Below are 23,573 nucleotides of genomic sequence, written 5' to 3' on the forward strand. Positions count from 1 at the left end.
GCTTCAGCCACTTCCCGGCTTCCCACCCCCAGCCGGCCAGGCCCTGGGCTGCGAAGGGTCAGCGGGCCTCTGGGCACCGCACGTCTCTCCGTCAGAGCCGCTAACATTTGCACAGCGCCCGTTGCAGTTTACCGCGCGCTTTCATATTCATCATCTCACTTAATCCTCACGCAGCCTGGAGAGCGGAGGAGCGGCGGGGTGGGAATCAGGGTTTTCTGAAGGCCCGCTGCCCACCACACCCCCACCAGAGAAAGGCCAGCAGGTGGAACTCAGTGGCTTTCCAGGTACCTTTGGGACGCAGGTGCGCAGGCCCTGGGATGGCAACTGAATCTGCAGTTTCTCTCAATTGCCCCCTTCCCCCCCGTACACTGAAAACAGTCGGCCCAGGCCCCTCAGGCTGGGAGATAGGGGAATCCGCCCTCCTTCCCCCTTTCTTTCTTCCTGCTGGGTTTCTACAAAGCTATGGTGGTGGTGGTGTGTGCGTGTGTGCCTGGGTGTATGTGCACGGTTGTGAGGTGTGTGTACATGCTGCGGTTGTTTGCGTGTGTGGGTGTGTGCACGTCTGTGGTATGTGTGTGGGCATGGTTGTAGCGTGTGTGTGTGTGTGGCTGTAGCACAGCTGTGTGCCTGGGTGTGTGTGTGTGCATTGGTGTGTGTGTGTACATGGCTTGCTTTATGTGTGTATGCATATGCGTTAGTGTGTGTGTGTGCACAGCTGTGGTATGTGTGTGTGCATGGGTGTGTGTGTGCACATTGGGATATGTGCATGTACGTGACTGCTGTGTGTGCACACATAAGTTGGTGCGTATGTGTGTGCATGGTATGGTGTGTGTACCCAGGGCAGTTCAGTGAATCCTGGCTCTGGAGGAGAGGAAAGATGAAGACACCAGGTAGCTTTGACAGAGGTGGCTGTGTCCCTTCCCTCCACATTGGGCAGGGGCCACCCTGGGTGCTGTGACACATGCTCCAGGGGCATTGAAGATGGGTCCCTGTTCCCCATGCAGACAGGAAGACCCAGAAATGTCCACCAGCCTTGGTCAAGTGAGGATGGGGGCCAATCGGGGGATGGTGACTTTAGCTTCTTCATTTAAAAACTGCGATAGCTGTATCTCTCTGTGCCTGTTAGCTTTTGATAAACAATAGTCCCTTGGTATCTACAGGGGATTGGTTTCAGAATGTCCATGGATATCAAAATCTGCGGATGCTCAAGTTCCTTACATAAAATGGTGTCGTATTTGGATATAACCTACACACATCCTCCGGTATACTTTAAATCATCTCCTGATTACTTATAGTACCTCATACAATGTAAATGCCATGTAAAGAGTTGTACAATACAATGTAAATGCTATGTAAGTAGTTGCCAGTGTGCAGCAAACTCAAGTTTTGCTTTCTGGAACTTTCTGGAGGTTTTTTTCCCAGTATTTTCCATCCACAGTCGGTTGAAGCCACCAGTGTCGAACCTGTGAATACGAAGGGGCCGACTGTGTAACAAACCACCTCAGAGTTTAGCAGCTCAGCACCACAGCTTCCTGCTTAGCTCCCATTTCCGTAGTTGAGCAGCCTGGGCTGGGTTCCGCTGGGTGGTTCTTCTGGGAGAGGCTCGGGTGGGCTTGGCGGGACGCGCCCCGTGCCCACCCACACATCTGCAGTGTCTGTAGTCACCCAGGTCTGGCCAGTCAGCTGAGGACCTTGGGGTTTTTCTCCGCGGGATGTGTTATCCTCCAGCAGACTTTCCTGGGTTCGTCCACGTGGAGGTTGCTGAGTCCCAAGAGAAACAAGAGGTTAAGCCCTGATGCTCAATCACTTTCCAAATCTCTGCTTTGTTACTGAACCAAGGTGGGTGGGAACTACCATAGGGTCAAAACCGTAATCGGTCCTCACAGCACCCCACTGGGGCTGTTGTGGGAATTAAAATGAGAGTTTTGCATGGGAAGCATTTAGCACAGTGCCTGGCTGGTTAGTTCATTCTCCATAAATGCTCATCCTTCTGATTTTGTGAACTAGAACCTGAGGTTTAGACATATTAGGCAGTTTGCTTGAGGGCTGGCCTCCATTAAGCAGTGGGAATTTGAATCCAGTTTCTGCCTCCTTCCAGGCGCGGAGCTTTTTAGCCGCTCTGCTCTGCTGCCCCACCCACGCAGACACGTGAAGTCGGCCTCACCCCCAGCCAGGAGGTCGGCCTCACCGCCAGAGCCCTTCTCTTGCTTCGATCTTCAACCACCCATGTTGCCTGGGCACCTGGCCTGGGTACCGTGTTTGTCATCAATCTGAAATGCCATAGTGGGAAGAAAATAGTTGTTTTGGTGTCCTCTTCCAGCACTAACAATTCTCTGCTTGCATTTTTCTGTTGTTTGGCTCAGACGAATAGCAGTTTTCATCTTTTCTCGGTGTTATCGTGAACACAGAACTGCGGTCGGGGAGCTAACAGCATGCTTGCTTAGTCATTATTCTGGGAAGGGGTGCCAGCCAGTCAATAGCCTTTATTTTTATACGACTCTATACACTGCAAATGCAGAAATGATGTGTGGTGCCCGTGTACAGAGTCACCATCAGACACCTATCATTTCTGGAGGTGGGCAAAGCAGAGGTAGTGGCAGCAGCTGGAGCCCCAGCAGCAATTCTGACTAGCTTCCTTTGTCAGCGCCCGGGAGTTGGGTTAACGGCCCTGAATGATTCACTGTGATAGAGTCTGTGGCAGATTTTATGCTTTTTACCAACTCAGAGCAGAAAGCAAATAGCACGGGAGAGGTGCCAGCATCGGCAAAACTTCTTAAGAAGAGAGGAAAAAAGATAGATACCAGGAAATGCAGGCGGGCAGGCTCGATGTGGAACCCAGCAAAGTTGTTGGAAGAGGGAAAAATCTGTGAGCCCCAAAGTGGTCGCTAAGAGCTGGGCAGGGTCTGTGTGGGTTCTGCCGTGGGACTGACTTACAGGGGTTGAGAGTTCTTAGGACCTTGCCAAGCAGGCTGGTCAGTGTCATCCGGTCAGCTCACAGGGGTGCCAGGCCCAAGGTGGGACATGAGATGGAAGGCCAGAAATAGAATCAAATCCAGGCAGGTTGCAACCATTGAAGGAGTTGGGCAGTCTTTGGCAACACAGCTCTTGATTTCAAGAGTTTCAAGAAACGGACAAGGGTAAAGACAAGTTCGTGAGCCAGTTTATTCATTTATTCAACAAATCCTTAATGAGCTGGAGGTATGTGCCCAGCACTGCTCGAGGTCCTGAGGCCTCCATGGTGAACAAGATACAGTGTCTGCCCTCAGGGAGGATGAGTTGTTGTAGGGAGTGAAGACATAAGAAAATACTACGTGATGGTGATGATAAACACTAGGAAGAAAATAAACAGATTGATGGAGCGTAGAGTGCCTAGTAAGAGTCAGTCAAGGGATGATCTAGCATCCAAAGGAGGTGCAAAGGCCCTGGGGTTGGAATGAACTTGACATGCCAAGGCATATTTATAAGACCAGAGTGGCTGGAAGAAGAGGAGTCAAAGCAGGAGGGGATAACAGGGCCACTTTGTGGGGTGCCCTGGGGGGTCAGAAAGGAGTTTGGATTTTTAGTCTATGTGTAGTGAGAATTCACATAAGGGTTTAAGTGGGGGAATGGTTTGATCTAAGTTCTAAGAATGTCTGAGCTCTGCAGGCATGCAGTTTTCTAGAACAGAAAAGAGCCAACAAATCTTGTTTTCTTGGGGGTGGAGAGGGCAGGTAGGCGAGACCCTTGCTCAGAGACTTGTAATTGTGTGCTGAATCTTGATTGCAGCAAGGTATTTGATAAAGGCTGTCTTGGAGAAGTGGAGATGGGATGATAGTGACTGGATTGATTTATTCCCCCAAACTGTTGATCCAGGATTACTGTCAGACTGGGAGGGGGAGGGTTTCCAGCAATGGCCCTAAGGCTCAGCCCTGGACTCTCTCCCCTTCAACATTTCTGTCCATAAATTGGTGGGGGACCCAGAAGGCGTGCTCATCAGACATGCAGCTGACACAGAGCTGTCAGGGACAGCTAATGCCACGGATGACAGGCTCAGGATTCACCGTGATGATCCTCCGCAGGCTGGAGTGGTGGGATGATGCTAGCAATATCCCTGATTGCATTCAGATTGGGGACCAAAGCCCAGCCACGGAGCAGGGGCCAGGTGGACCTCGCTGGAGAACGATCCCTGGAAAAGAAGCCGGGTTGGGGTAGGAGGAGGTCAGGAAGTCAGCCGGACCTGACAGCATCCTCACACCAGTCTCTTCACTTTCTCAGCGACAAGGTCCTTCACCTCTTTCAGGCTCACTTTTCCCACCTGTAAAGTGAGAATGATATTGTCTATTGCCCAGGGATGTGGAGAGGATTAAAATGCAAGCATATACATGGATGCCTGGCTTCCAGTCTGGCCTGTAGTGGATTCATGGCAGATTCAAAGGAAATAATAGGAGTTTGTAGGGGCTGTCTCGGGGAGGGCCAGGTGCTCCGGGCCAGCCTTTCAGGGACACGTGGGGGACCCACAGCCAGGGTGGGCCCCTCTGTTCTTGGCACTGCCCTGCCCCTTCTGGGAATGCCAGCTTCCTAAGAGGCCCAGTGACCCCCGTGATGGGGGGTCATTCTCCAGCGGAGAATGACCGGGGAATATGAACGGGGTTCACACTCAGCCCCTGCTGGGTCCTCTCTGCCAGCCTGGCTCCCGCGTGCGGGAGGGGGAGGAGTGTCCTCTCAGGTGCTGAGAAGGGACTGCCTGCGGGGTGGCTTTTGGTACAGGGACCTCGGGCCCTGTGAGTCTTTTAGAAGCTGCTTTGACTTCTCCTTGGAGCTGATACTTTAAAGGATTCAGTGGTGAGACTTTTGTGTGTACGTCTATTATAGAACATTTTTATTTTAAAAAAAAAAAAAAAAAAAACGAGAAACCAAACACAGACAAAAATAGAACAACTAGTATGTGATGAACCCATGTACCCCTCACCCAGCCTTAGCCATGATCAACATAGGGGCAATCTTATTTTATCTATTCCCCCGCCCCCATCTTTTCCCTCCCCTTGCTAGATTAAGTTTAAAGCCAATCCCAGACATAATGTTATCTGTAAATACTTTAGTATGTATCTATAAAAGGACCCTTTTTGTTGTTGTTTAAATATAACCACAATCCCATTATCCCAATTTTAAAAAATTAACATAGTTGAGGAGTTCCCTGGCTGTCCAGCGGTTAGGACTGTGCGCTTTCACTGCCGAGCACCCGGGTTCGATCCCTGGTCAGGGAACTAAGATCCCGCAAGCCTGGCACAGCATGGCCAAAAAAAAACAAAAAAATAACATAATTGTGGTGAGTCTTTCCAATTCAGAAGATCTGTTGGTACATAACTTGCTTTGCAAGTTTTGGGGCAGGCACGGGAGAGACAAAAACTGGTCCCTCAAGTATCTGGTTTCTGTGACTCGAGACTCCCCTGCTCCCTTTGAGGGTGAAGATGAAGAGGAAGACAGGGGATCAATAACTCGGGGCCATGGATTGGCAGTCTCTTTATTCCAGGTGTTCCCAGGGACACGGCAGGAGAGGGGGGCCAATTTATAGACCGAGTCTAGAGTGAGAAGGAGGAAAGGATGGGAAGAGGAGAGAGGGCAGGGAAAGAGGGGGAGAACAGAGTGGACCACCTTGCCTCATACACGGCTTTGATGGCCTCCGGGAGCTTCCAGGGCCAGCCTGCTCCCAGTGCCACTCACAGCCACCGTGTGCCCAGGGCTTCCTTGGCGCGTGTCCATGCTGAGCCCGCACAGGGGTTACTGCACCAAGTTCTCACCCCACCCAGCGTCTGGGCACTTGTAGTGTCCTACCCATGTCACAGGTGTCATACCCTCATCACAGGGGAGTCTCTGAGTTTCCAGGATTTGACGTGAAATACGCAGAGGTGCCCGATCCTGACCTCGGTCTGTTTGGCCGGAGTCTGCTTTTCCTGGCACCTCTCTCAGCCTCCAGGCCTGGGGAGGCCACATGGGGGGCTGGTGGTCAGGAGGCATTGGTTGCCTCGGTCGTTAGAGTAGTGACAAACTCCCAAGTTTTAAACTCTTCCCTGTGCTTCCCAAGTGCCCTGGCTACCCAAAACCTTTTCCAGGACCCTCTGGGCTTCATCAGGACCCAGCAACTAAGGGGTTAATGCCCGGCACAGTAGGCAGTGGCTGGTCATCAGATGTGGAGACTGTCCCCTGGTTCTACGTGTGATGACTGAGTCATTTTGTGCCTGCACTGCACGTGTGTGTGTGTGTGTGTCCATGTGCGTGTGCCCATACACAGAGCATTACCAGGAAGGACCGACCCTGCTGGGCGCATTCCCTAGTCATTATTTTCGGGGCTGACTCCACCCACAGAATGGGTTGTCAGAGCAAGAATGTGCGCAGGGCCTCCCCAAAGCTCCGCTCACAGGGAGCTTTAATTTTTCCCTCTGCCTCTTTTTTTGCCATTTTCACCACCTTCTACCAGCAGTAGAGTGTTGAGCAGTTTCCAGAATGCTCTGCGTAGGCAACCTCATCCACCCTTCATGGGAACCCATCCAGGAGGGATAGCAGATGGTTCTAAGCTGGGTGACCATGGTCCTCCTGGGAGTGCCAGGGAGGAAGCTTCCCCCTTGCCAAGGATGCTGGTGTGGCAGGCTGGGCCACAAGCCAGGCCAGCAGGATTGCTACCCTCTCCCACACCTGGAGAGAGCCAGCCGTCAGGAGCCTAGAGTCCATGGGACCATCAGGCCCCATCAGGCTGGTGCTGGCCGTCAAGGGTCCAGGCTGGAGCCCCTGGGGTCTGAGGTGCAGGTAGAGGCCTGTGTTTAGATACAGGGAGATGCTTGTGAATCGGTTCAGGGATCAAGAAATTGTTGGTGCTCCCAGGAAGTGGGGCCCAGTCTGTGCTCTGGTCAGAGGGCCATGCCCAGCCAAGGTGGACACGGGCATCCATGGAGCCACTGTGCAGATTTCAGGACCAGGGGCCCAGCCAGGCTGACAGAAGTGTCGACCTACTAGCTGACACTTGTATTGCCCTTACTGTGCCAGACAAGGTCTGAAGTGTCTCTATGATATTCGTGTTCACCAGGAGAGGAGACCAAGGTGCTGAGCAAGGGGCCCAGGATCACATAGCTGGGAAGTGACAGAGCCAGGCTGGGAGGCCCTGAGGTCCCCTGCTCTCTGCCATGCTACAGTGCACCTGGGGGCTTCCTAAGACTCAGCCCCAGCACTCTGCATGCCACGCTCAGAGCTGTCGGCTCAGTCCTGTCCCCTGTGCTGCTGGTCTTTTATTGCTTCGGGTCCTAAGCATGACTGAACAGGGAGAGGTGGAGAGAAATTAAGGCTCAGCTCACTCAGCAAGATGTAGTATTGGGAGAGGACCCAGGCATCCCGATTCCCAGAACCAAGCTCTCGGTACTATGCCCACTGGTGTGGTGTAGAAACCCCTTGGAGTCCACTGATGGTCCATTTTCTCTCTTAAAAAGCAATAGGTTTCTCACACCTGGAGACGTGTTTCCTCCATCCCCTTTCCTTGCGGCCCGTGCCCTGCTGCACGGCCACCCTCAGGGAGCTGGCACTAAAGCCTTCTGTCTTTCTGACCTGTTTGCAGGCCTCTGGAGCTCACCAGTGGCAAAGATGAGATCTCCTTGCTGGTGGAGCAGGAGTTCTTGAGCCTCACCAAAGATCACCTCATCCTGGTCACAGAGAGCTCAGGGGAGCTGCAGGCGCCCAGCAGCTCCCTCGAGGGGCCCGGGCAGCCGGCTCCCTGCCTTCTTGTGCCTTCGCTGGTGGCAGGCAGCAGTGAACGCCCAGGAGCCTCCATCATTGCCGGTGACAAGCTTCTGGAGCCAAAGGTGGCAGCGTCCGTTATCGGCAGCCGGCAGGACTGCAATTCTGCCATGTCTATGGTCACGGGCACTCTGCGTACCGCCAAGGTCAAGAGTGCCAAGGGGACAGAGGACAGGGGCAACAGCCTGGGGGCCTCCAGCTCGGAGAGCAGCACGCTCCTGGCTCAGTTCCCACTGAAGTCCACGGAAACGTCCAAGGCCCCCGACAGCAAGACGGTGTTGGAGGAGAACAAGAACAGGGTCATCAAGGACTTCCTGCAGAACAGCATGTTCAATGGCCCTGGACCCGGGGAGCCCGCGGACCTGGGCCCATTCCTGCTTCTGCCTCCTCCGCCTCCTCCAGCGCCTCCCGACAAGCTCGACAAGCCCCCCAAACTCCCTGCTCAGAGGAAGCAGCTCCCAGTGTTTGCCAAGATCTGCTCCAAGCCCGAGGCTGACCCTGCCATGGAGGGGCACACGCTGATGGGTGAGTGGGGCTGGGAGCAGGGCTAGGGAATGGGCCCGCGGGGGAAGAAACAACTTACCGGACTGCATCAGGCACCTGCAGCGTCTTTGTGCAAAGTAGGGCGACGTGGCCTCGTTGGCGAGCACAGTCCCCCGGTACGGGCTGTTTTCAGTCCCCACAGGCCTCCTCTGCTGGATGCCCGTATACAGGGCACAGCTCCTGTAAGCAGATACAGTGGCTCTGAACCCAATGTGGTTTGGGAAGAGGGAGAGGCCCATTTGGTAAGTGATTGGGTTTTTAAATCCACAGGCACCCAGAGTACACTGAAGGGAACGTTTATCCTCGCTGGGTCCAGGGTGACAGTGCAGTGTGGGGACTTTAAGCTGGATAGGAGGGAAATTTGACTGGCTTCTCATGGAAGCTCCTGTTCCAACCGTGAGGCTTGGTCCCCTCTCTGTGGGGCAGGAGGGTGAATGTGTAAACTCTCCAGGTGCGGTGCAGACTGCTGGCGCTGGGATTTGTTCCCAGGTACTCCAGGGCTTTAGAAAAGTGCATTCCCACTCCTGAATTGAGGAGTTCACATCGTCCCCAGGAAGTCCAGCCACCTCCCAAGTTTCCCCCGCCCCACTCCCAGGATTCTGCATTTTGTGCCTGTTCCGATCCAGCCACTCAGACTGGATGGTTCCAAGAAGGCAGACTGATGGCAGTGGCATTTGCCTGCTGTCAACAGTCACTAGGAGAAAACCAAAAGAAAAATTCCCCCCAAGCTGTGAGCATGGATGGGTAATGGAGAGATGCCTGTGTGGGGAGGGCCCAGATCCATCTTCCTAAGAAAATGGGAACGCGGTCACCCTAAAGAACATTCTGTGCTCTGGAGCACTGGAGGAAGGCCAAGGGCTCTGAGCTGTGGACAGCACGCTGGACTCTGGGTCTTGGGCAGCCTCTAGGAGCCCGAGGACTCTGGGGACGATGGGCTGTACACGTGAGAGGATGGAGCCCTACCTGGCGGAGGGGACGTTCCTCCCGCCTCCTTCTGCAGGAGACAGGCGTGGATGTCTCTCTGTCGGATGAGTGTGCTGGGCTGGAGGCCGTCCTGTCCCCTCCACCCTCCCACCGTTTGTGTGTGTATGTGTGTACAAGCGTGTGGGCAAAGGTGTGCCAAGGGGAGCTTTGCAGGTGTGAGCGTATTCGTTAGAGGAAATGCAGGGTGGGTGCATCTGATTGTGATCGTGTGTATGTGTTTGTGTGCGTCCATTCTCTCTGTGTAGTTGTGTGTGCGTGTGAGTGAGCCAAAGGAACGACAGGCAGGAATGTGCGTGGGTCTGTGTACACAGACGTTGGAAGAGGGAGCTTTGGAGATGAGCGAGCAGCAAGCATGTTGCAGGCAGCTGGGTGTGTATGTGTGTGATGGCAGGTGTGGGGCCTCTGGGGAGGGGCCTGGGGGCTACACTTGCAACCAGACAAACTCTTGGAAGAGACTCTAGGGACATGTTTTGATAAAAATGTCATTTTCTCCTAAATTGGCTCAGGCTAGAGCAGCTCTTTCCTTTGCTGGGATGGCACTAGGAGGTCAGGCCCTGTCCTGTCCAGACTCAGCCCCAAGGCCAGTGGGCTAATGGGGCCAAGAGTGGGTGGGATGACATCCACTCCCAACAGGTAATACTGGGCACAGGTCCTCTGGTCCTGCCGCTACCAGAAAGATCCGAGGTGCCTGCTGTGTGTCCAGCGCCATTTCCCAGCCAAGCTCCATGGAGACCAGGACCTCCTGGCTGGGGAAGGTGTGAAGATGTTGAGAACAAGGCCCTCTTCCCTGCTTCAACCAAGCAATGCCTTAAAAAATTTATATGTGTATATATATTATATATGTGCAGTTATATATATATATATACACACACACACACATATATATATATATGTATTTTCCCCCATCATACTTAATTTTGTTGGAAGAAAGAGTTCCATTGCTCAAAAGGAAATATGGGTGAAAACCACTGCTGTAGAGGGTCCCATGATGGTCCAGACTGTGTCCTAGCACTAGGGGGACACTCGGTCTGTTTGGAGAAAGATCTGAGCCTGACACTGACCACATCCATTGCCTCACTGTGTCTCTCCGATGCTTCTGTGCCTTTGCCCACAGTCACCCATAGCCCCCTGGTGTAAGGCCTTGCTGAAGACACCCTTCCTTCTGGAAGCCCTCTGGTCCTCTCAGACAGAAGCTGTCTTAGCCACCTTCTTCTCCCACGATGTCCCTCTGTCACCTCATGGTTCCCATCTGCCTTGTCCCAGAGCTATTTCTGGGTCTGTCTCTCTCTTCCTCCTTGTTTTGAGCTCCTGCAGGGCCAAGTCTGGCTCTGACTCATCGCAGTGTCCCCAGGACTCAGGTCAGAGCCTGGCACTGACGAGAGTGCTAAATCGCTCTGACGATTTAGCAAGAGGAGAGTCCACGATGAGGGACCAGACGTGTGTTCTGTAGGAATCTGTGTCCCCCCACTAAGCCAGGTGCTCCCTGAAGGCAGGAACTGTGTCCAAGTCAGCATTGTATCTGAGACCTTTGTATTCCAACTACCTTTGTATTCCAACCTTCCAACCTATGGAGGGTTGGAAGGAAGGGAGGGAAAAAAGAGGGAGAAAGGAAAGAAAAGAGGAAGAAATGAAGGAAAGGAAGGAAGAAGGGAGGAAGTCAGGGAAGGAGGGAGGAAGGAAGAAAAGAAAGAAAAGAAGATAAGAAAAGAGAGGTAACTGGAAGGAAGGAAGTTTGAAAGGAAGGAAGGAAGGAAGAAAGGAATTATGGAAGGAAGGAAGAATGGGTGGATGGAAGGGAGGATGAGTGGGTGGATGGAAGGGAGGATGAATGGGTAGATGGAAGGCAAGAAGATAAGAATGGATGAATGCATGCATGTGTGCATGGGATGGGGAGACCATAATGGGCATTGGTCAGTGAAGCCTTCAGGGATTGAACTTGGATTGAACTTGGCTGGGAGATAGAGCCCAGAGTGGTTGGGGCCTCAGATGTGCTCTGGAGGACCCATCACTTAGTCTACAAGACAGTGCTCCCCGCATCCAGCACTTGGCCTTCCAGAGTCATTGACTCAGTTTCCCTTCTGCTGTAGAATGGAACCCTGGTGCCGAGCAGCTGACCAAGGGTCAAGAGAGCCTCTTTCTCAGTCAGTGGTCCCAGAGATGGCAGGAGACCTGTGGTAAGGAGGGTGGCAGTGACCCCATGGGCTCTATGTCCATGGCCCTGCCTGCCAAGAAGCCTGCCTGGCCGGCCAAGAAGAACCTGCTCTGTGAGTTCCTTGGGGCCACCAAGAACCCAAGCAGACAGCTGGAGCTTCGCAGCAAAGTGGAGGTGGACGGGCTGGAGCTGAAACGTAAGCTGACCCTGCCCAGAGGAAATCTGTAGAGGAAGGGATTTCAGAAACCCTCAAATGTCCCTGGAGTGGCTCTGCCATCAAAGGGCTGTCTCATCCATGGGCAAGTTACTGTCGTTCCCTAGTCCCATAAAATGGGGGAAATGATTTCCTGTGTCCCCTACAGGGAATACTATTGCTAGAGAAATGCAGTTGACTTTCAGGGGTCACATGGGCATTATTGGTGGTCAGTTTGAATATAGCCTTGACTCAGCATGTCTTATATCCCCTCAAGTGGCCCAAACCAAAGAAAAATCCGTTCTTTGAGATTATTTCTACACTGAGATTATTCATGTGCCGGCTTTCTCTCCCTTGTACTTCTGCAACTGTTTTAGTGTAACTGCCTTTCCCCCCAAAAATGTGCCAATAAGGGGAAACTGACACCCCAGCTCAGACTGTATAAGCCCACAGAGCATATTGTAGAAGGAAAGAATCCAGGATCCATATCCTAAAACAACTCAATCACATCTCATTCATTCCGACTAATTTTGGGTCCTATCATACTGAATTATGTAATATTTTTAGGTATTTTTAAAAAAATGATTCCAACATACATACAACAACCTGCACCAGGTCCTCACTGTTGCCAAGTACATGTCCTCAGGGGGTTGCTTTAATAATTTGATAAGAATGACTTCCAATGGCATAGCAATTGTTTATACCAAACTGGATTTTTCGAAAGCACTTGAAAGAACGTAGTTTTGTAAGTCGGTGAGATACAGCCCCAGCAATCTGGTTTATTGCATCCTCTTGCTAAACTGCCTCCTTACTAGTGAATGACGGAGAGAGATGCTCCATGCCAGACCATGCTGGGATTTTCACCCCTTCCGAATTGGCAAGGTGTGAACTAACGATGTTTCCCTAGAGTTGGAAATTCATCCAAAAGTTGAAGAACCCTCTGGGAGCTTTTAAAAGACCTCACCTCTGAGAACACTAACCCCTCAGGCAGTCATGGGGCAGAGGACGTCCTGGCCTCTCCCTTCCTCAATCACGGAAACGCTCTACCCCTCCTGTGACTTACAGTTAACCCGCCCGTGACGGGGGCTGACAAGAACAACCTCAAGTACACAGGGAATGTCTTCACCCCACGCTTTGCCACCACCTCGACCTCAGCGACCGTGAACCAGCCGCTCTGGCTCAACATGAACTATCCACTTCTGCCCGTGTTCACGAATCCCTCCACCTTCCCCCAGTACCAGGTGAGTGAGCGGGTCCTGGGCCTGTGTCCACGGAGGAGCCTTGGCTCGCAGGAAGCCTAATTCACAAAGAGCCATAGACTCATTAGTTAATTTTTTCATCGGGGCCACATCAGACCAACCACCTGGTACACATGTGCGCACTTGCACATGCCTGTGCGTGTATATTTCTCATTTTCCTTTGTCTGAATTTCCGTTCACTCTGTGCTGTGTCTTCCAGAGCTTGGCTAGTTTGGGCCTGTGAAGTACTTGGGCTCCCAGGAGAGAATGACAGCACAGTCCTTGTTTCCCACCACCTCCTTTACAGTTGGATGACATATGTCCTAGGTTACTTGGGACAGTCCCAGTTCAGGTCTTTTGTCCCAGCATAATTATTAATTGCACCCCCTTTCACTCTCAGGTGTCCTGGTGCAGATGACAAATTATGTGCCCATTTTATTTCAACTACAACCCAGCAATCTTAGCTTCTGCCAGCTGAGATGGCTTGACCCACATTCTTGGTCTTGGGCTCATAGCTAAGAGGGGCCAGACACAATGGCTTGGAGAAACACTTGCCTGGTGGGAAATTTTACTCACAGACTTACTTATTCAGGGAAAGTGTAGTTTCATTAGTTTGTCTATTTAACTTAATCTCCCTTAAGAGCTGCCACCCACTGGGTAGGTAGAAGAAAAAATCAAATAAATGTTCACTCTGGTTTAAACCATAGTCTAAACCAAGAGCTTAAATAGTCCCTTCAGGTAGGGCTCATTTCCTCCAGGAAAGGTGCTCAGTGTCTAAGATTTCTCAGTCTTCTGTCTCCTCCGTGGCTCCTTTCCAGAATGGTGTGCAGGTGTATGAAAGGGCCAGGTTCCTGGGAACCTGCTACCCCAGCTTGGCCTGGCCAAGCCCGGAGAGGGCAGAGAGAGAAGGAAATCCACCTGAAAATCGACTCATCCTGTCTCCGTGCCCCTCCCCCTCCCCCTGACCCTCCGGTCCCACGTGTCATCTCCTCCTTTACAACAGAGCGGCAGGCCTCACGGCTTAGACATCCTACGCAGAAGGTGGATCTTCTCTGTTCCCCGTAAAGCCCCTCTCAGCTGGCCCACCAGGATTAGCCCCTGATTCTTAAACAGGAACTGAAGTAAAGGAGTTTAGCATGGTCTCTCTTTTCTTCTGCAAAGTTTTGTTTTCAAGCCTTTTCTTGTTTGCTAAACAGAGCAAGTGGCCACACTCCCCTCACACCCCGCCACTGGGGTGAGACGTCATAAGGAAGCGTGATCCACGGGAAAATCCAAGTGCGTCCCTCCCATGTCTATGATATGTTGTCCTGGCAGAGGGCTCGAGAGAAATGCCCTGTTCACGTCCTCATTGATTCACCAACTCCTTCACTGATGTCCCTCCACCCTTGCTCACTTGCTGTGCAGTCGTTTATCACCTAATCCCTGATGCACTCATCTGTATTTATTTATTTTCTCATTCATTTAAGTAATTAAAAAAAAAAAAAAAACCCTTGCTTCACACTGAGTATAGGCCTTGACTCAGGTGAGGTGATTCCAAGATGACTAGGAAGCTCAGAGTCCAGTACAAGTCAGGGACAAATCAAAAGCCAGCATGGTGTGCCCCCCACCCCTGAGAGAGAAACAATTGCATAATTTTATTTGGTGTAAGCCGATTCACTCTCAAATGCACTCACAGGGCTCACCATGTAAAGCTAATTTGCAGTGGTCTGTTTTGTAAAGAGGGGATAGTTTCTCTCTGCTACGTTAACTTCTTCTGACTTGACTTTCGGAGTAGGTGAGATTTGGACGTATTTTTCCAGCATGAAGTCCTTTGTCTTTAGAGATGCTGATGTGTGCATCACAGGGCTGACTCTGAGCTTCCTGGGCCTCTGGGCAGAAGGGCCCTGGCTGGTAGGGCCCCTGGGTCCTATGCAGCAGTTTAGACACTGAATAGGCCCAGCTGAAGTTGGCTGTACACATTGACACTCCCAGGTGGTCACAGGGACAGGGTAATTTACCTTCTCCCAGCTCCTCGTGATCTCATAATGCCATCAGGCTTCAAGTCGGCTGTTCAAGGGGCCTGATATGATAAAAAGAAAGCAGGTTTTAGAATCGTCAGACTTGGGTTTAAGGGAATTGCGCTGCTTCCAAGCTGTGTGGTCTTGGGCAAGTTAGCCAAATGCTCTGAGCCCTGGTCTCCTCACCTATGAAATGGCCTCATAATAATTACAGCAGCAGCAGCAAACACTTGAGTCAGTTGTCAGGTTAACGGAGTCCATGCATGGGAAAGGGCTTTGTAAAATCTCAAGTATGATATAGATATTGGTTTTTATTACTTTTCAGCCCTGATCTTCCTAGGAAACAGTGTCAGGGAGCTCAGCAGACTTTGAGAAGGCACAGGAGAAATGGGGAACAGTCTATCCTAGCCTCTTTTCCTGCTTGGTGTTAGGAATAAAAATGAGGTCCCAAATCCAGTTTACTCAGAGCTCCACTGTGGACGGACGCAGAGCCGTGGAAGACTAAGTCCCCAGCACCCGGGAACTCCGGAGGCTCCTGGGCTGCTTGACACAGAGGAACTCTGCTCCCAATTAAGGAGGGAGGGCACGTAGGAAGAGGCCGTGGCCTCAAGCAAAGAGGAATGAATGTGTGTTTACCCTTGCTTGTGATTTTACAGAATTGCAATTTGAACAACTAGAAATCTCCTTCAAGTCATACAGTGTGGCTCATACTGATGAATATGGCATCATCTCCTGAAAATCCGCCCCGGCACAGAGCAGGGACAGGCGGGTCACGGATCCCAGGGGTAGCCTCACCTAGGCGGGTGTGGGGAGGACGGCGCCCTAGGGGAGTTGGCTGCGGAAAGCCCAGCTGAGCGCTGATGGGGAGAGAGTGAAACAGAGGAGGGACACTTAGAACGTGGCCTTGGAGCCCACTGGGGGCTGGGAACAGGCAGGGCGGCTCCATCCGGCTGACACCTCTGTCCCAGTTCAGGCCACGCCTGGGGTCACAGGCTGGTCGTGGTGGTGAGTGGGGCTGCCCTGGCAGCAGGGCTTGGAGAAAAGGTGAGCAGGTGCACTGGTTTCAGGTGAAGGGGTTGGTGGATGTGGGAAAGGCCCGGCCACGGTCAAGTGCAGGGGCACGGGAGCAGAGAGCAAGGAGGGCCCTGAAAGGATGCGCTCTCTCGGGGACGTGGGGGATGGGCGCTGAGAGAGCTGGGGGGCTTCCCCAGGACCCCACATCAGGGATTCGGAGCCTTTTAGGCGGAGCCCATGGGCTCTGAGGAAGTCGGCAAGGGCAGCATCAACCATCAACACTTAGACGATTGGCAGAAGCTGAGCCCAGGATGGAGGCCGCATCTTGGGGCATGGAATCTTCTGGAAAGATATACGGTCTGAGGGGTGCTTTGGATTTTGACCTGCATCTTAGAGGGTAACTCTGGATTGGCAGATAGAGGCAGCCTGGGACTGGAGGGGTCATGGGGTGACCCCATCCACAGTGGCAGTTCTGCTGTGTGTGTGTGTGTGTGTGTGTGTGTGTGTGTGTGTGTGTGTGTACACGTGGACACCTAAGGCCACCCCGGACAGAGCTGTGAGTAAAGTTTCTACTTCCCATCGGGCTGAACTGCCAGGCAGCCTCTTCAAGTGGTGGGAGCAGCAGGGGCAGGGGGTGGCAGTGAGAGATGGTGGCAGAATCCTTACTACGTGCTGCACTGTTCTAAGCCCTTTAGATGGATTAACTCATTTATCTTCACGTCAGTCTTCATCATCAGGTACAGACACAGGTGTATGTGTGGGCAGAGAGATGCACAGCAGCAGAGACCAAAACTAATACACCGAGGTTCATAGTTGCACATTTGTACACAGAAACACACAGCTGCAGACACAAATGGAAGCACACATGCAGATGTGCTTAAATAAACATGGAGGCAAGCTAGCACACGTGCATGGGTACTTCACGTCTTGGGGCAGGAATGGGGTTTGGGGAAAGGCACTTAGGAAAGGGGTATAGACAGCAACAAAGGTAATCTGGCTACCTTCACAGGCTTTGCAGGCTTGAACACACATAATTTTAGAGACAAGGGAAAAGAGGCTCCGAGAGGTGAAGTGACTTGCCCAAGGTCACACAGACACTAAGGGGCAGATCTGGAATTCAAGAGGCAGGCGGGTTCCTAAAGCTCTTGCCTTAAATATTCACCAAAAAGGCTGTGAATCCTGCTAACCAGGGGCTTCCTGGGTGGTGTGAGGCGTGCTGGCTCGACCTGATTCCAGCTGGACTAGGCAGCTGGTGGGTCTGGCCAGTAGTGTGGTGGGACGGACTTGAACGTGTCTGGAGGGCCAGGCAAGGGAGCTGGAAGCTGAGTTGAGTGGCTGCTGTCCTCTGGCTGGGAGCCCACCGCCCCACAGCACTGAGCCTCCCCTTTCTCTCCCCAGGGCCTGTACCCACAGCGGGCGGCCAGGATGCCCTACCAGCAGACCCTGCACCCCCAGCTGGGGTGTTACTCACGACAGGTGAGTAGCTGACCTCCTCACCTGTCTCGGCTCCGCAAAGGCCTTCAGGTCAGAAGGATGTCTGTTCCCTTGTCTTTGTCTAGCTGGTCACCAGCCACACTTCCCGGCCCGTGCTTGACCCCAGAGTACAGACAGAAACACCAACATGCGTGTGGACCCAAACCAGTGTCCCCAGGTGATAATACCAGCTGGCACTTGCAGAGCCCTTACTGTGTGCCAGGCCCTTCTCTAAGGGCCTTACCCGCATTAATTTCACCTTCAGAACTACCCTATAATCTACCTTATAGATTAGAGATGAGGAAACTAAGAGAGATTAATTTGTCCAACATTATACAGTTAACACATAAGTTAGCTTTTACTGTGGCAACAAATGGCCTCAAGGTCTCAGAGGCTTTACTTTTCTACCCACGGGTCTGCAGGTTGGCTGAGCAGGACTGGGGTTGGGTTCAAGCCTGTTTCACGTGTCCCCCTTTTGGGCCTGTGCCGAAGATACAGTCACTTTTGCTCCTGCCATGCTGGATGGCGGAAGGGCTGAGCAGAAACGCCCAGTGTCTCTGAGAGGCTCAGCTCAGAGCTGGGACGTGGTAATGTACACCTGCCTTCCACGGGCCAAAGCAAATCATATGGCCTGCCCAGCATCAGTGGAGCTGGGAGTCATATCCCTTCCATGTCAGTTTGTCAGTTAAAATACCAGACACCTAGCTAAATTTAAATTTCAGATAAAAGGTGAATAACGTCTTAGCAGAGCTATGTCCCCAATACTACATGGACCATACTTATACTAAAAAAAACCCCCAAAACTTGCTGTTTATCTGAAATTCAAATTTAACTGGGTGTTATATATTTTTGTTAGCTGAATCTGCACCCTCTACTCCCATGGATAGGTCGGGGGTCAATATCTACTTGACAGTAACACAATGGCAGATTGGGGTTTGACCTCGAGCCGCCTGGCTTCAGGGTCCATGTTCCCAATAACTGTGCCTTACTGCCTCTTGTATACAGACACACAAAAATACGGTATCAAAATAAAGCAGCAGAGACAAAAATACAAACACACACCCAGACACAAATAAAGATGCAGTTATAGACGTGCATGCCAAGCTGCATGCGTGTGGGCCCACGCACACACACACAAAACACAAAACAACACTTCCAGAGGTTCTGAGTATCTAGGGGCAGGGATGGGGGTGTGAGGAAGGGAGCTGAGGACCGGCTACATTCTCAGGCTGGCCTTGCAATCAGGTGGACAGATCAAACCCACAGACTCCTCCGCATCTCCTCTCTCCCCGGGGAGCCCTACCCTTTCTCTGCAAACTGCACCTCTGACCTCTGAAGGATGTTAGAATGTTCCAGAAGGTAGAGAAGGGCCCATAAGTGTAGGTTACTTTCTTACGTGGGCCAGGACTGCTCTTTCAGCAGTAGGAGTTTTGCATTCTGAGGTGAAGTTGAGATGAGGCAGTCAGGCTCACAGAATCTCACTCAGTCTCATCCCCTCCACCCCACGAGCAGTGATTCCATCCACCTAGCTCCAAAGTGAATGCTTTTAGACAAAGTTATGTAAATGCATATATTTGAAACAGTAATAGAAAAACCTGGTCCAAAATTTTTAAAGTCTTAGAGGCAATCACTGTGATTGGTTTCTTAGGTATCCTTCCAGTGATATCTATTTATACAAGCATTTTTATACAGATGTGGCATTCTGGGCACACTGCTCTATCATTGCTTTTGTCAGCAAAGAGGACATCTTGGAGATGGTTCCAGAGTCCTATACCCAGCTCTGTTTTATGCGTTTTATCCGTGACATGTAGTTAGGATACAGTTTTGCATAACGCTTGCATAAGCTCTAGGACCCGTATCTTCTCTTTCACGTCAGTTTCCTCCCAGGTCCAGGACTGTCCCCTCACTGTGAAAACCAGGGTTTTTTTTTTTCTGCCACGCTGACCCTCGGGTGTCTGTCTTGGAGGTGCCTTCCTGGGTTCTCTCTGTGAGTTCTTGGCACTTTCTGCCCTTCAGCTCACCCTCTTGGGGATTTGGTGCCCAGGTCCAGTGTCACCAGATCTTACCTGTCCACTGGGGGAAAGATGGGGAGGGCCCGGAGGGAGGGGCTCAGGCTTCCAGAGGGAGCATGCATAGCGGTGCGTTCCAGGGCCATGGGCTCTGGTCTTGCCACACTGGGGATCGCAACAAAACTCAAGACGCTTGAAACACTTACTGAGCAAGTTGCTTAACTTCTCTGAACCTGTTTCCTCGTCTCTAGAATGGGGATCCTAATGGTCGTACCTCACAGGGCTGTTTGGCGTTTACATGAGAGAATCCACATGAAGGGCCTGGCACACCCTTGTTATCACTTCATAAGCGCTGGCCTTTGTCATCTTTTTAAATTAGATAAGGGTGTGCAGGGTGAGAAAGGGCAGTCAGTACGCTGAACCCCTGAGCAGCTTGGACTACAGACTTGCTATTAAAGTGGAAATCCAGAAATTTCCCGAGTTTTGACCGAAACACACAGGAGGATGGATGTCGGCTCCACGCAAGACATTTGGAGCTGTCAGGAGTGGAATACAGCGCTCGTGATGCAATGAGCTCCCTGTCATTTTAGATATTCAAGCTGACACTTAGTAATCTCTTCTTTCCTCCCTCCTCCTCCTCTCTCTCTCTTTCTTGCACTTATCCATTTAACATGTATTTATCGAGCAGCTACTGTGTGACAGGCACCGTCTCAGGGCCAAGGATAAATCAGTAAATAAGACAGGTGGGGTTCCTGCCTCATCAGGGGCAAGATAGTATGAGCCCTGCTGCTTGGTGGGTGTCTGATCCAGGTGGTCTCAGAAACCCAATGAGTTCCTACTTTTCTTAGGGTTTGAGCTGAATCCCAGTGCCCCCATTTGGCCTTTCTCCTCACTCACACTGCCCAGTACCATAACCACCAGCCACGTGTGGCTATTTACATTGAAATCAAAACTAAGTAAAATTTGAAATTCAGTCCCACTAGCCACATTTCAAGTGCTCAATAGCCACACTTGTGTCTGGTGGCTACCATATTGGGTGGTACAGACCCAGAAGATTTCCATCATCCGTCACAGGAACTTCCACTGGGCAGAGCTATCTTGGAGTTGGGGTCTGTTGAGATCCTGAGCTAGAAGCCAGGGATGTATAATTCCCAACAACCTTTACTGAGATTGTAAAAGACTTAAAAATGAACCAGGGGCTTTTGAGATGGTTATGGACTGAGGGTAAGGCAGGGGACAGAGAAGAGAATGGAAATAATGGAAATAATATTCCTTTGCTATTTATTATGTGCCAGTCTCTCTACTTATATCAGCTGACTCAGTCCAGATACAATGGAGATAGCATTTGCCCATTTTATGGATAAGGAAACTGAGACTCAGATAAATTAAATAACTTACCAGTCTCACATATAGAAGCTGAGCCCCGTGCTTCTTCCCCGTCCGACACATTGCCTTCTATGCACCCCACAGTGACTGAGGGGCACAGGGGCTGAGGGGTGGGGGCTCAGGTTAGGGTCAGGGCTGGGGGACTGTGAAGTTTAGTGGCACCCCTGTCTCCTCTCTGCCCCGCAGGTGACGCCACACAACCCGCAGCAGATGGGACAGCAGATTTTCCGCTCTTCCTACACCCCGCTGCTGAGCTACGTCCCCTTCGTCCAGTCCAACTATCCGTACCCTCAGAGGACAGCTCAGAAGCTGGCCAGAAATCCCCGAGACCCCCCCGCCATGGCAGGAGATGGGCTGCAGTACCCCTTCCCCCAGGCGTATGGGTGAGTCCTCAGCCCACACTGGAAATTCACCTCGTATCCCGAAAGCTGCTAGAGAGGAGAGGTGGGCGCGCTGGGCCTCACTGCTGCTCTCTTGGTACATATATTCCTTGGCTGTGGGGAGGGCAGACCCTGTGCCTTGTGGGTCCCGGGTGGAGCGGATGTGGAGGTGAGCCTGATCTGGGCCTGGGGTGGGGGGCCCTTTGGCAGGCCCAGTCGGGGCTGGGGTCCTCAGCTTGGTGCAGAAATGCAGCTGCATGGTCAGTAGTGGATGAGCGCACCACCCATGGCAGGTGGCAGGTAGTGGAGCGGGACGCGTATGCCTTTCCCCATTTGCCTGGTTTCCAGCAGGCCACGGCCAGGTAATCTTCTTACGGCTCTTTCCCCCACTTACTGCCTCCTGAGCTCCTTGCCAGGCTAATTCCTCCAACAGCCCAGTGAGTCCGCAACCGGCCCTGCTGAAGGGCTTCTCACTGCTTATCAGGCTGCTCACACTTTTCCCCCAAAATACCCCAAAGAGCAGAGGAGAGGAGCTTAGCAGCCAACACAAACTCAACATTTTAGCTGACAGCTCCATACAGACTTTTCATGCCGGTCAGCAAGAAATTGGTGTTTGTTGTTTCAATGTAACAACATGCAGCGGCTCATTCCCACCCACCAAACCTTCATTACTGATGCTCTGCAAGGCGGGTGGTGCCGTGTCAGTCCTGAGAATCCAGGTGTCCCAGGCACATCCCGGGGAACGTGTGCTCCAGTTTGAGAACCTCCCTTTACAGGATTAGGACCAAACTCCCCAACCTGACACAGATTCCCTTCCTCCCCATCACAGCCCTGCACTGTAGTGTCAGCCGGGTGTCCTGGACTCGGACCCTTTCAATCGGTGTTTCCCATGAATGTCTTGATAGAGGGATAAATGCTGGAAAGAGGTTTCCATAGTCAGATCTGTTTGGGAAAAGAAAGGTAGAAACGAAGATAAACAGATTTCTTAACTGTTGGAATTTGCAGATTATTTAATTTACTAGGGTTCATGGAGAACATTCAAGAAGCTGGTCGATAGTGTCATTTGAATATAAAACCCATGACCCCTTATTTCTTTTTTTCTTTCCCTTCCTCCATCCCTCCCTCCCTTCTTTCCTTCCTTCCTTCCCTCCCTCCCTCCCTTCTTTCCTTCCCTCCCTCCCTCAACCCCTCCCTCCCTTCTTTCTTTCCTTCCCTCCCTCCCTTCTTTCCTTCCCTCCTTCCCTTCTTTCCTTCCCTCCCTCCCTTCTTTCCTTCCCTCCCTCCCTCCACCCCTCCCTTCCTCCCTCCCTTCTTTCCTCCCTCCCTCCCTCCCTCCTTCCTCTCCTTTTTTCCCTCTTCTTGTAGAGCATATCATGGTGTGTTCCGCCAATGCAGCCTGGAAAGCGCTGTGTCAGTTCACATAGTTACGGTGAATTTAACCTGTGGGGCACCGTCCATGAATAGGACATGGTTCCTCCCTTCAGAGATGAGAGTGGATGAGAGGGGGCACAACGATGTTAATGCCATGACAAAGTGAAGACCATCCAAGTGTCCCGAGGACGGAGGGAGGATCCCTGCTGGGTGGACAATGAGAGCTGCAGGATGGGGAGGGTCCAGCGAGCAGCGACTGGGGGAACAGGGCCCTCAGGTGGGACGGTGCGTGGTGGGCTTGAGGCCTGCGGAATAAAGGCATCTGGCTGAGGTATTAGATTTATCCCTGAACAAGGTGGAAAATAGGAAAAGGGAGACTGGGTTGGATTATTAAAGGCTCTGACTGGTAGGCCTGGGGATCCCATGCAGATTTGTGAACATTGGCGTGAATTGATGGGCCGGAGGGGAGAGAAACAGGAGGGAAGAGAGGGCATAGTCTGGAGGTGACTGCAGGGTCCGTAAGAGAGGTTCTCACCTCCCCGGAGGTGAGAGTAGATGAGACTGCAGAGGGAAGACAGCGTACCTGCAGGCCAGCAGACGTCCCCCTTCCACGCTGTGACTCTGGGCTCGAGGGAAGAGGGAGTAACTGCAGAAGCCAGAACCTGCTGTCCTTCGAAGGCCGCGTGGTCCCAAGTTCTCAGCAGTCAGCGGTCGGGGAAGCACTGATTGGGAGCAGTGTGAGCCGAGGGCTGGGACCTGGTCTCCGGCTGTCTTCAGAGGGGCAGGAGGGGGAAGGGAGTGAGCAGGAGACTGAGGAAGGAGCAGCCTCAGAAGTGGGAGAGAGCCTGCAGCCAGCTGGGGACACCGTGCGCGAAGGAGGAGAGTGATGGGTGCAATGGCGGCCTGAGAGGGTGCAATGGCGGCCTGAGAGGGTGGAAAGACCAGCAAAGTGAGGTCGGAAAAACGAGGCGAGGAGTGCAGGCCCGTGTCCCCCAAAGGGATGATTCGTTCATTCAAAAAAATGTTTGTTGCATCTTCTGTGTGCCCGGCACTGTTCTAGGCACTGGTTACTGGA

The 23,573-nt window shown here is 52.1% G+C and overlaps 1 protein-coding gene across 1 annotated transcript in view; it reads left to right on the forward strand.

The window, feature by feature from the left end:
- C1H1orf94 (chromosome 1 C1orf94 homolog) overlaps positions 1–23,573 on the forward strand; it is a 35,818-nt gene that overhangs the window by 9,129 nt on the left and 3,116 nt on the right. The window contains exons 2-6 of the mRNA XM_036835747.1: positions 7,580–8,283; positions 11,373–11,633; positions 12,696–12,871; positions 17,278–17,355; positions 20,934–21,130. Of these exons, the coding sequence (XP_036691642.1) occupies positions 7,580–8,283; positions 11,373–11,633; positions 12,696–12,871; positions 17,278–17,355; positions 20,934–21,130 (1,416 nt within the window). The remainder of the gene's footprint in view (positions 1–7,579; positions 8,284–11,372; positions 11,634–12,695; positions 12,872–17,277; positions 17,356–20,933; positions 21,131–23,573) is intronic.

This window comes from Balaenoptera musculus, chromosome 1 (assembly GCF_009873245.2).
Source record: "Balaenoptera musculus isolate JJ_BM4_2016_0621 chromosome 1, mBalMus1.pri.v3, whole genome shotgun sequence".
NCBI classification, from domain to species: domain Eukaryota; kingdom Metazoa; phylum Chordata; class Mammalia; order Artiodactyla; family Balaenopteridae; genus Balaenoptera; species Balaenoptera musculus.